General features: G+C 35.1%; 1 protein-coding gene across 1 annotated transcript in view; it reads left to right on the top strand.

The window, feature by feature from the left end:
- Nucleotides 1-12343, top strand: part of LOC129231196 (homer protein homolog 1-like) — a 255345-nt gene that overhangs the window by 158226 nt on the left and 84776 nt on the right. The window contains exon 3 of the mRNA XM_054865444.1: nucleotides 6840-7163. Coding sequence (XP_054721419.1) covers nucleotides 6840-7163 — 324 coding nt within the window. The remainder of the gene's footprint in view (nucleotides 1-6839; nucleotides 7164-12343) is intronic.

The following is a 12343-nucleotide window of genomic DNA, read 5'->3' as shown; positions in this document are numbered from 1 at the left end:
TGCGCCTTCTTTTTTGAGGAACTTAGCCACTAAGATGAAATTTCTCTTCATGGGAAAAATTGTTTAGGAAAAGAAAGAGGGGAGGGGATTATCTCACTTGCTAGATACTTAAGTGGAGGAATTGTTATCTCTTTTGAATGAATTTTGCTATCAAACTCGTTTTCATGTTTTTCTGAGTCGAGTTAAATTAAATGATTAAAACTATGTATTGTTCCTTGAATACGATTTCTTTTCTTGATGTACTGACAATTTTTTTAACATTATTCATTTCAATGACTAAAGCTATCAAACGCCTTTTTATGTTTTGCTAAATCAAGTCAGAATAAATGATTAAAAATATGTGTGTTACTCTTAGATTACGCTTGCTTTTCTTGATAAGCGAACAAATGTTTGTACTTAAAAGTTACTCTTTCTCGCAAAAAAATGAAAAAATAAATAAATACATGTTTAAAATTTTAAGTTGCAGGAAGGCAGCATTCCTCACATAGGGATACGAAATGAGCAAAATTCGCAAAAAAGTGGTGGCCGCATAGTTACAGATTTTTATGAAATTTGGTATACAGGTTCCTTTTATGCCTATATAAAAATATCTAAAATATTTTTGCTTAAAATTTTTTATTTGAATAGTTACATGCGATTGAAAATTGGTCAAATTGAACAGCATTCTCATGAATGCTAAATGTTGCACTTTTGAAGGCTTGTATCTTATTAACTATTTAATGAAAGCATAAAAGTTATAGGTTGTTGCAATCTATGGAGTAGGGTAATTAATCTGATATCAGTAAAATTTTCAAAGTTATTATAGTTAACTTTTAACCGAGTTTCAAAAACTGAAAATATTTCAATTTTCTCATAATTAAGCATTTTTTTTTTAATCTCAATCTTTAAGGAATGCATTAGCTTTGATGAAATTAATACCCAATAGTGTGCTAAGTATCATAAAAGAAATACCTTACTTTTGAAGTTGTATTTTAACTCCTTTGTCTTCAAAATCAGTTTTAAACTTAGCTACATTTTGTAAAATGATTTTCCCCTTCATATACACACAAATTCAAATGAGGGAAAAGTCAGACAACTTTAAAATTTTACAAGAATATAGAGCTGTGTTTCTAGTATTTGCTTGAAGAAACTCGAAATTGGTTTTTAATTTCCAAACGTAAAATAAAATTCAGAAAAATAGCTTTTTTTTGTTTTATGGGTCAATCCATACAGGTTCGAGGGATGGGTGCGCTCGACGATTTTAAATTTTTTTTTGAAATTCATATTCCTAAAAGCTGCATATGAAAGATGTTTAAAATCACTTTTATTTTTTCTCTCAACTGAACCTTTGATTTTTTAGAGGTCATCAAAAGTGATTTTCGTTGTCAAAAATGGGACTTTTAGACCTTTGCATTTAGGCCGAAATCTATTTGAATTACATTTATGACAGTTAATTTAACGCTTTGATGTTAAAGTGCATAAGTTGATAGTCTTACATGCTGAGTTACGTAGCTGTAAGTTAATAATTAAAATAATGGCAACAGGTTAAGGTTCAAGGCCAAATGTAAAAATTTTACTCATTTCAAAGGGGTATAATTCACGTAGGGGACGGAAACACAAAATGAAATACGACAAAAACTAATCACTGGAACCATGCTAAAAAGAATATGTAACTGTTGCTGTGTGTTTGTGCACCCTTTTATACAGCTCCTCAAAAATCGGAAAAAAGACGAAAATGACATTTTTAGACCCCTATAAACCAAAAGGGGATGGAATTAAAAATAAAATTTCCTGGCCAATTGAATATTCCGTTCAAGTACTATACATGTTATACCTATTGTTTTTTGTATTTGATTTGTAAAAAAGATACAGGTCTTTGAAATTAAGCAATTTTGCTAATCAAGTAACACACTAAAACAGAAATAAAAAATGTGAAAACGTCATGGCACCTTCTTAAATTACGTATATTGTGCCCTATATAATACATTATACTGAAAAACATATTGTAATTTTCAAAATAATTATTTTAATTTGATAACTTAGAAATATTTGAACATAAATGAGTAGTTTATACTGTATGGAACCTGTACGGATTGACCCTTATGTGAAATTACGAGAATTCAAAGAATTAGATAAACGACTAAATGATGCAAAAGTAAGTAAAACTAACATTTATTTCAATTTAAAAATGTACATTTCAGACTGTACTTCAGAAACATGCTTTTGAGAAAATGAAACACGAAAGAAATGGTTAGTTTTGCTAAACTTACAAAATAAAAAGAAGTAACTAATGTAATTTTACCTTAGTTCAAGTTACTCCAGTAACAAAAATACGCCGATACCAATGATTAAAATTTAGTAGCATCTAAAAGACGCTTCAATATGTTACGTAAAAAAAAATTGAGTAAATTTAGAGCATTCCCTCACTTCGAAAAAACATCTGAAACAGAGGAAAAAATGAAATTTTTGGAAATTTTCGATTTTTTGAAGTATAATTTCGTCATCAAGAAATTCATAAACAGTTACTAAATTAGAGCAGATAGTTATAGATATTAGAGCAGATAGTTAGTTTTTCAATCTGAATCATTTTTTCTGTTATTTTTTTATTAAAAGAGCTAGAAGAGTGATTTAAAATCTGAAGTAAGTTGGCAAAATTTCAATCTTTGTTAATATCTCAGATTCAAAAAAAGATCCGAAGAAATTTTACTTTGCTCTTTCTCAATAGAGAATTGTTTATAGAATGTGGAAATATTTATTTTTTAAGTGTACGTTTATAACTTATGGAGTTATTGCGTCACAAACTGGTAGCAATGGACTCTGAAAATTTAGGCTTAGCGTAAGCATCAACTTCTAATTTCAATAACAAAGCTACAGTTTTTAAACTTCCATACTTTGAACTCCCTCATAGATATGTATGGTTTACCTAAATAAAAATTTTCATTGAAATCTGTGACATGTCAGCCACAGCTGATTTGCTCATTTCGCATGGAATGACCCATAGTAGATTCTAAACTTGCGAAGTTAATGTTTCACCTCAGAATATACTTTCCTACCAGTCTTGTTTTAATGATTTTAATAGTACATAAATGATTAATCAATCTTTATTTAGCCGTCTGCGCGGCTAGTAGATTCAATAAGTCGTCACTTAATTTCAATCAACTCTAGTTACGCATTCCGAAACTTTTGAGTCTCATATTTTGTTGATACATCAAAAACAAATAAATGCGCAGTAAACCTACTTCGGATAAGCAAATATTCGTTTAGTTGAACAGTAAATTTAAGGAATGCTCCTGACTTGGATACTGTTAAAACGGTTGAAATGCGTATTTTTGTGCTTAGCAGTTTTTTTTTTTTAATACAGTAACTATTTTTTCCAAATTCAGTAGTTGATAAACGTATTTGAGAAATATTGATTGATTAAAGTGAAAAACCAACGTAAATAAAGCACATATTCTGCAGAAAATAGAGCATATAGCTTTTTCAAGGCTACAATGGAGCCTTTGCATCAGTGCAAAAAGCTCACCAACACAACCAAAAGTCGCGAGAGAACTTATATTGATTGCTTATTATTTTCCTTCGCTCTATCCAAGCTGTGACATGCAGCTTTTAGGGCAGTCATTAGAAGTTATTAAAAATTTTTTTGCCCTTTTCCATTTTGAGGAATGAGCGATGAAATGTTTTCACTGTCACTTTCTAAATCAAAAAGAAAAAAAAAAAAGGAATGTAAAGAAGAAAGAAAGAAAGAACGAAAAAAAAAATTTTGTTAATTAAAATATTCGGTTAACTGAAGTTCGGTTTATCGGCAGTGTAGTGTTATGTTTACATGGTTTCATGCTGCTTGGTTTGAATTTTAGAACAATGTAGCAGTTAACAGTTCTTAATTTTGCAAGAACTTAAAGGACATCCGAAAACCACTTTTGTAGCAGATACTATTTTTTGACATTAAAAAGTGAGAATTTTTACTTCTAGTCTTAAGCAAAATGACATCACCCGCTAGTTTCCAATAGCGGCTCCGAGTAGTTTCTAAGGCCATTTTCCCATGAGTTCTTTTATGTGAACTTTTAGTTCATGAACTATCGCACTTTTCTGCATAATTATGATCATTTAAAAAATATTTGCTGTAAATCTTGACGATCTTTGTAGCTTTAAAACCAGAATGCAAGCAAAAACATACCCTTCCAATATATTTACTCGTATTATTCTACTATTCTATTTCCGTTGAACTTTTTGTGATAATTTTAAAGCATTGTATTTGAAGACATAAACATTTATTGTAACTTGCTGTTGGTAAGTGTAATTTGTCAATTATAAAATTTCTAAAGCAATTATGCGAAAGCGAACGAAATTGATTTATGGTAATTTTGCTGGATTCAAATGACTTCGAAATTTCGATTTTAACCATAAAATTGAATAAAGTCAAAAATGGTAATGACTCAGATATTTAAACAGTAATGCTCTCGCCGCAAGTCAGTTGTTGATTCTTAAATGAGAGAGAATGAACTATCTCCGCATTCAATTATTGTTAATTTTCTATTTAAGCTAAGTTTACTCGTACAATTTACTGCGATAGCTTGATGGATTTATATTGGTTAAAACCATTCATGGTGTGTTAAATTTCACACCTCTGAAGCAATTAAAATTTAAACCCTGTTACCCAAATTAAATGTTTAAGTAATAGAATAGCTATAAAGTTGAAAAACAACGTGAATTAAGCTCAAATTGTCAACAAAATACTGCTAATATCTCTTTCAAAACGCTTGAAATAGTAATTTGATGAATATTCTTGACAATTTGTGCCTTTGCATCAGTCTTTTTCATTTTACTCATATTTAAGCATAAAGCATTTTTGATCATTTTTCATTCAACAAAATAGTTTAATCTTTCAACTTACTATGCTTTACTGAGAGTGAATTCATTTATGAGCTTTCTTAATCAAACTTTTAAGTTACTTTACGTCCCTGCATAAGCGAGATTAATTTCGTGAAGACCAGTTTGAGCTGCAATACGAAATACAGAAGAACCGACAATTACCCAAGTTATTGCTTGAGTGGTGAGAAATTTTCGTTGTTGTGTAATGTCCGTCACACATTGGCTATTTATTAAAAAGTATCTTTATTTTCCTATGGTAGTGAATAATCAGACGTTTTACAAATATGACAAAACTGAACTGTAACGTGAGAAGTCAATATCTCATCATTTTCCTACCTCATAAGCTCCGAACATCTTCTAATATGTGGGTCCTGTGCATTTATGAGTTTTGCCTGCTAAGTGGGAATGGGGCTGTTAAGATTTCAGACATCGCTAAGCAGTCAGGACCAATTTCTAGCCAGTTTACGCTCGCCGCTTCATCTCGGGTTTTTGTATTCTACTTTCCAACACCTCCCTCCAGCTATTGTTAGAGATGTACAACACGAGTTGTTTTCTACATTTACATTTTCAAATTCTGCGAATGTGTCTGGAGTACTATTACGAGTCGGCTTGATGGGTTTGACATTAGCAAGCGAATTGAGGCATTTATTATTGATAAGATCTGTCAGCACTGCATGTGTACATTTTGTCTCGCAGTCGTATTAACGATCGACACTTATGCAATCTTTCTTTTTCATAAATTCTTCTAATCAATGAATGTTTTTTTGTTGTAGAGAGCGCTGAAATCTTTTGCTGCGGCATAATATAGAAGCAATATCCTATTTTTCATTCAACAAAACAGTTAATACTTAACAACCATAGTCAGTGGCGCAGCGAAGGGGGGAGGAACACCCCCCAGAGCCATTGGTTTTAACATAAATGCAAATACTAATGCAGTAGTTTATGCATATGAAAAGGCTACATTGATTTTTTAAAAAATCCCCTGCAGAAGGTATTTTTGATCCAAAATCCCCTTAAAAGAAGACATTTTTCATCAAAAAAAACCCCCTCCAAATGATATTTTTCATCAAAAAAACCTCTCTAGAAGGTATTTCTGGCTTCGCTGGTGATCAGAGTCATTTGTTAAAGCGTGTCTGTGGTACTGAAAACTGTTCATTTTGTTTCAAAATACAGTCAAACCTTGATGTCTCGAACCTCCTTATCTCGAAACACTTGATGTCTCGAAACAAAAATTTTCCCCAGCATTTTCCATAAAAACCCCTATGTATTTTCCATAGTTATCTCGAAATTTATTTTTCGAAACCCTTGATATGTCGAATTTTTTGCACTTTGGCAATTTTTGTAGTAAAACCAGTTCAGAGACAATTGCTTAACGTTTTTCATCCCTTTTCTTGGAAATTTTGTGAATAGGGGATTGGGACAAGATAATAGGGGAGTGTTGGTGTGAAGGGGTGCTGTGTTTTCCCCAGAGTTAAGAATCTTTGTTCATTTCTCTCGAACATGTTGTCCACGTTGAGGAAAGGGGTTCAATTTTTCGTCCGTCAGTTTTCAAGCGAAAACGGAAAATGCGTTAATCATTTTCATCATTCAGCTTTTTTAACTCCTACAAAATGGCTGCTGAGAACTTTTTGAATGTGAGGTTACTAGTTAAAGATAAAATTAGAATTTTAAAATTTTTAGGTGAAAAAACCAAGTTGAAATTGTTGTTCATTTCAAAATCTCATCCTGTGCTCTTTTGACAATTAGAAAATTTCAAATCTAGTGAAATATTGAAGACTACTTTATTGATCGTAATTCGAAGTGATCCCATAGTACATATATAAATGCATATAGCGTACGTGTGTGTACATGTGAGAGTTAATAGTGTAATTTTTTAAAAACCTTGATAACTCAAAAACTCGATATCTCGAAAAAAATTCTTATCCCGAGAGATTCGAGATATCGAGGTTGTACAGAGGCTATCGGCTAAATGTGTTTAATTTGATTTTCAGTTCATCGAGAAGTTCCAGGAGGTGAAGGAAGCGACTCGCCAAGCGGCGCAGCAGAAAGCTCAACAACAGACCAACGGCAGCGCCTCGACACCGGTCACTTCGGCCAGCGCGTCCCCCTGTAGCAGCCGGAGCGTTCCCACGCCTCCTGTCCCGTCTCAGACGCCCCCCTCTGAGGGCGGCCCAACTGAGGACGCCCCCGCCAACCAGCTCGACCACGTGGTTAGCAGCCTCCCTTCCAATGTCAACGAGATCGCCAATACTCTCAAGTCCTCTCTCGTCGCACATCAAAGAAGCCAAAGCTTATCCGGACTCCAGGCTAGCAAGGTACAACCATCTCCAATTCTTGCGCTATTACCACTTATGCACTCTGTCCTTTTCCACTAATAAGTTATTTTCCGAATAGATTTAATTTACTCTCTTTTATTCTAGCGTATGTTCTCAGCCCCTTAATTGCTGTTTTTTTTACTTACGAAATCGTATTTTGGTGATGCCTGCCTTGTCTAGTGGTCAGAGAAGTCTGACTGCGACAGGAAGGTCCTGGTTCAAATCCCGGCTCGGGCATGGACGTACCTTCTCTCTCGTGTCCTTGTCCTTTCTTTGTGTGAATGTGCTGTTATGCTGTGAATGGTTGCCTACCCTATAAACGGGTCCTTATGGCATGTGTGTACTTGTAGAACTTGGACTTCACACCAAATTACAGGGCAGTTGGAAAAGTGAAGCAGCGCACCCCAAATTCCCAGCCTAGCTGGCATACGATAACAACAACCAACCACTTTACAAGTTTTCGTCTGTAAGTCATCACTGGTGTCATCAATGTTGAACTGGATTCGAATTCCTACTCAGTAAATAAAGGGTTAAAATCCAAAATACCATAGATATTCTATTCACAGCAACTCCTCCAAATAACTGCAAAAATGTCTTTCCTGCTCATAGACCTTTATGGCATAAGTCTTGCCCATGTCTCAGAAATGCGACAAATACTTTGTTACTATTTTCTTCTGTAGAGGAAAAAAGAGCTACTTAAAATGCTTGCCACTAACTCTGACAACTCTAAATACGGAGATAGGTTCTTCAAGTCTTGCCCACTTGACTTATTGGTGTACCATCTGAATGTTTATGACCCTTGTCGAATCATAATTTTACGTGTGTGCTGAGTGCAACGAAAAAGTTCAGTTGTCAGGGAACTAATTGTTGTTGTTAATTATGCCGCTCCGGAACTCGAACCCGAGTAGCAGTGCTACTCGATTTTAAGGCAGAGGGGTACGACTTCCATTTTAATCGAGCGCCAGTTTCTAGGTGGAAGTCCGATTTGGCTCAGACAACACAATAGATGGAAGCACCATCTACGGACAGTTCGATAATTTAGAACAGGGGTGATTGTGTTCCTGTATTTTACCGAATTTCCGGTATTTTCGGACGTATTTCCGGTATTTTTATGTCCGAAAATACCGGAATTATGTTTTTTTTTTTGTTATGCTTTTATCTCCCTACCTCCGCATTTTTTAAAAAATTATATAATTTAATTTTGTATAACACCAGCTCAAAACTAACTTTGTAACCCATTAAAATTTTAATCAAATGTATACACACTATTTTGACTCAGAACTATTTAATACTATGGCAAAGGTGCACTTAAATAATAGGGGCCAAAGATCCCCCCCCCCTCCGTTCTCGCTTTGAAACTTTCAGGTATTTTTTGATCAACTCACAATCACCGCTGTAGAACTAGACCAGAAGCTGATAACTTTCTGGCCTAGCACCCCCCAGAGGTATCGTTTCACTTGGAGGATATTGTGACCACGAGCAAATTTAACGTCCCCAGTCACCCTTAGTGAAGACGGTGGATCTTCGATCCGGCTAGGATCGAACCAGGGACCCTCCAATCACAAGTACGATGCCTTACCGATCAGGCCACCACGGCCCAGGGAACTAATTGATACCAATATTGGAAATTCTGTGAATAAGCTCGTTTTTTTTTTATTTATTTATTTTTTGATTTTTTTAATCCGAACTGTAAATATACTTTTATTTTGATTGAAATTCTTAAAACACATTAAAAAATCGAATGGAATGTGTACCATTGATCTGAACGGAAGAGTCAAGTTTTCTGTAGTTTAAAAATCCGAGACTCTCATCGCAGTTTTTCTTTTTCCAGATTTAGATAACTTTAGCTAACAAATTTAACGGTTTATTTATCACAGGAGAAAACTAATTATAGTTTAAAACAGGGGTTTCTCACTGGCGGTCCTCGGGCCGCGTGCCTTGTTTCTGGGGCGATAGCTCCATAACTCGATATTTTATTAGACTCACAAAAACACCACACAATGACTCAAGTCACTTAATTATATTGCTCATTCCCTCTTAATATAACAATATTATAATATAACAAATAAGAAAAAATAAACACACTTGCACTCAAGTGTTGGCTACAACAACGCCACTCTTTTTAATTCGTATTAGTCGTAGGCGTTTTACGCAACATACCGCCTGCCTTCATAAATTTTTCAAAACATTTTCAACTAACTATCCACAATCACTTAATGACACTTTAAAACACAGTTACAATATTTTCTCAATTATTCACAATTAATGACCAATAAAATAATATTGCATAATTAAAAATTCTCCATCGATTTATTAAATGTGCATCTAAATCTGTTCTCATAGTTCAATTAGAATCAAACGGTAATTTCAACTTACAGGCGCGGATCCAAAGGGGGGGGGCAATGGGGGCAATTGCCCCTCCCTGGGAAAATCAAGGGCGCCAGTAGGAAGGGGGCGCCGAAGGCGTCCCCGGACGAATATTTAAATACCAAAAAGAAAGAACGAAAGATAGTTGGAAATTGTATTTGTCTCATTCACCAGTTCTTACCTGTATGACGTGGGGCGCTTCCGTGCCTCTCTAGGGGGGGGGGGGGGCAATATCCGCCAATTATGAGCTTTCTTTCTGAATTTGGTAGGAAAATTTTGGAATTGGGTACAAAAGAAAGACATTTGGAAAATTTATTTGGTTCATTCACCAGTTCCCAATGTGTGGGGAGTAGAGCACGTCCCCTGGGGCGCAATATCCGCAAATAATGAGTTTTCCTTCTAAATATAGGGGTGGGGGAGTTTTGGAATTAGGACAAAAGAAAGAAATATACTTAGAAAATTTATTTGTCTCATTTACCGATTCTAAACCAATATCAAGTAGGGCGCTTCCACGCCCCTCTAGGGGCGCAATACTCGTAACTTAAAAAAAATCCCTCCAAATTTAGGGGGAAAGTTTTGAAATTGGGTACAGAAGAAAGACATTCAGAAAAGGTATTTGATTCATTCACCAGTTCTCAATCTGTGGGGAGCGGGGCGCGTCCCCCTAGAAGGCGCAATATCCGTAACTAACGAGTTCTTTGAAATTTAGAGAGGAAGTTTTGGAATTAAGTACAAAAGAAAGAAAGATACTTGGAAAATTTATGTGTCTCATTCATCGGTTCTCAACCTGCGGGAAGCGGGCCGCTTCTGCGGGCCTCTAGGGGGCGCACTATTCGCAACTTATAAGTTTTGGCTCTACATTTAGGGGGAAAGTTTTGGAATTTGGTACAAAAGAAAGAAAGACATTTGGAAAATTTATTTGGTTCATCTACCGATTCTCAATTTGTGGGGCGCCCGCGCCCCCTAAGTGCGCAATATCTGCATTTTATGAGTGTCCCTCTAAATTTTGGGAAGTTTTGAAACTGGGTGCAAAAGAAAGACATTTTATTTATTTTATTTTTTTTTAACTTCATTAACCGTTCCTCAGCCAGCGGAGAGGGGCGCAATATCATGAGAATTACCCGCTCTCAACAGCGGATACAGAAATTTTTCAATTGAAGAGCGATTGATTTTAATCATTCAACCTTTACTACGTATCCTGGTTACATGTTAATAACACAGGTTTAGGTCTTCAATTCTGAAACATTTCCGCTTGAGATCTCTGACTCCCCCCCTTTCCCGATTATTATCGAAGATCATCTAAAATTGCGTTTTTTAACATTCAATAACAAAAAAAACTGCGGGGGAGCCTTTATCTTCCTAACATCAGGGAAGGGGCGAACCTCTCCCCTCTCTGCCATCACCGAAGATCCTCAAAAATTGCGTTTTTGAAACTTCAATTTCGAAAAATGTTCGGGAGTAAGTTCCAAATCCAAACAATTCCACTAACGCCTAACGTCATCAAAGAGATACTATGATTACGTCTTTAGAATTTTATTTTCGACAAAATTTCCAAGGGAGAGCCTCCTAACCTTTCTTTGCGAAGCATCATCGAAGATCGTCTGAAATTGAATTTCATAAAACTTTTTCAAAAAAATACACATAAATCTCATTCTTTCCTTCAACATTACAAAAGATAGTTTACAATTGCGTTTTTACGACTTAAGTTTTGAAAAATATCTAGAGGTAGGGTGTTTGGAGGTGAAAACACCCCTCAGAGCCATTGGTTTTAACATAAATGCCAATTCTAGTACAGTAGCTTATGCACATGAAAGGGCTGTTTTGAACAAAAAAAACCACCTTTAAAAGGTATTTTAGATCAAAAAATCCACTTCATCAAAAAACCCCTCTCCTAAGGGTATTTTTGATTAAAAAAAGTCCCTCCAGAAAAAATTTTTCATCGAAAAACCTCCTCCAGAAAGTATTTCTGGTTGCGCTAGTGCAGTCTTTACATTCTTCTTATGTGGTGCAACCAGAGGATGGGTCCACAGGACCCGTATCTACCCCAGAATGCCGAGTTGATTTTTTTTTCTTAAGAAGTATTCTTTCTTACTGAAAGGAAGAAAAGAACATGTCTCAGGGAAAAAAAAGTTATTTTATCAAGGAAAAGAAATGTTAGGAAAAAACCTTAATTATTTTAAAAAGAAATTTTTAAATTAAAAACTTTTAACAGTTGCAGATTCTTGGTCAGCTAATTTGTTCCACCTCCCTTCTGAAGACAAGAATACTGTGCGTGAAGCTCCCCCCCCCCCCCATCGAAAATTATTACAGGTAGTCTCAAATTTTGTTTCCTGGTCTTTAATTTTGTAGAGATTATTCAGGAGGAAGAGCTCCCGAACACCCCGTCATCTAACAACACCGAAGATCGTCCAAGTAGCGATTTTGAATCTTCAATTTCGAAAAATTACCAAGCTCTTAACCTTATCAAATATACCTACAAAAATGCCTACAACCGCATTTTTAAGAGTTCAATTTTGAAAAATTCCTGGGGAGTGACCCTTAAAATCCGTCCCTCTAATATCAATAAAGAATAACAAAAATTGTGTTTTAAAAGCTACAATTTTGCTAGTTTTAAGGGGTTGAACCTCTGAATTTTTCTCTCTAACATCATTGAAGAAAGTCTAAAAACCTTTGCTTTAAGGACATCAATTTCGAAAAACATCCAGATAAGAGTCCCCCCTGGAACTTCCCCTCTCCTTAATATCTTCAGATTGTCAAAAATTTCGTTTTTGGAGCTTCAATTTCGAAACATTGGCTAGAAGTGATAAATCGAC

The sequence above is a fragment of the Uloborus diversus genome, chromosome 10 (assembly GCF_026930045.1).
Source record: "Uloborus diversus isolate 005 chromosome 10, Udiv.v.3.1, whole genome shotgun sequence".
In the NCBI taxonomy this organism is placed as follows: Eukaryota; Metazoa; Arthropoda; class Arachnida; order Araneae; family Uloboridae; genus Uloborus; species Uloborus diversus.
This window is presented reverse-complemented; position numbering and strand designations above follow the sequence as displayed.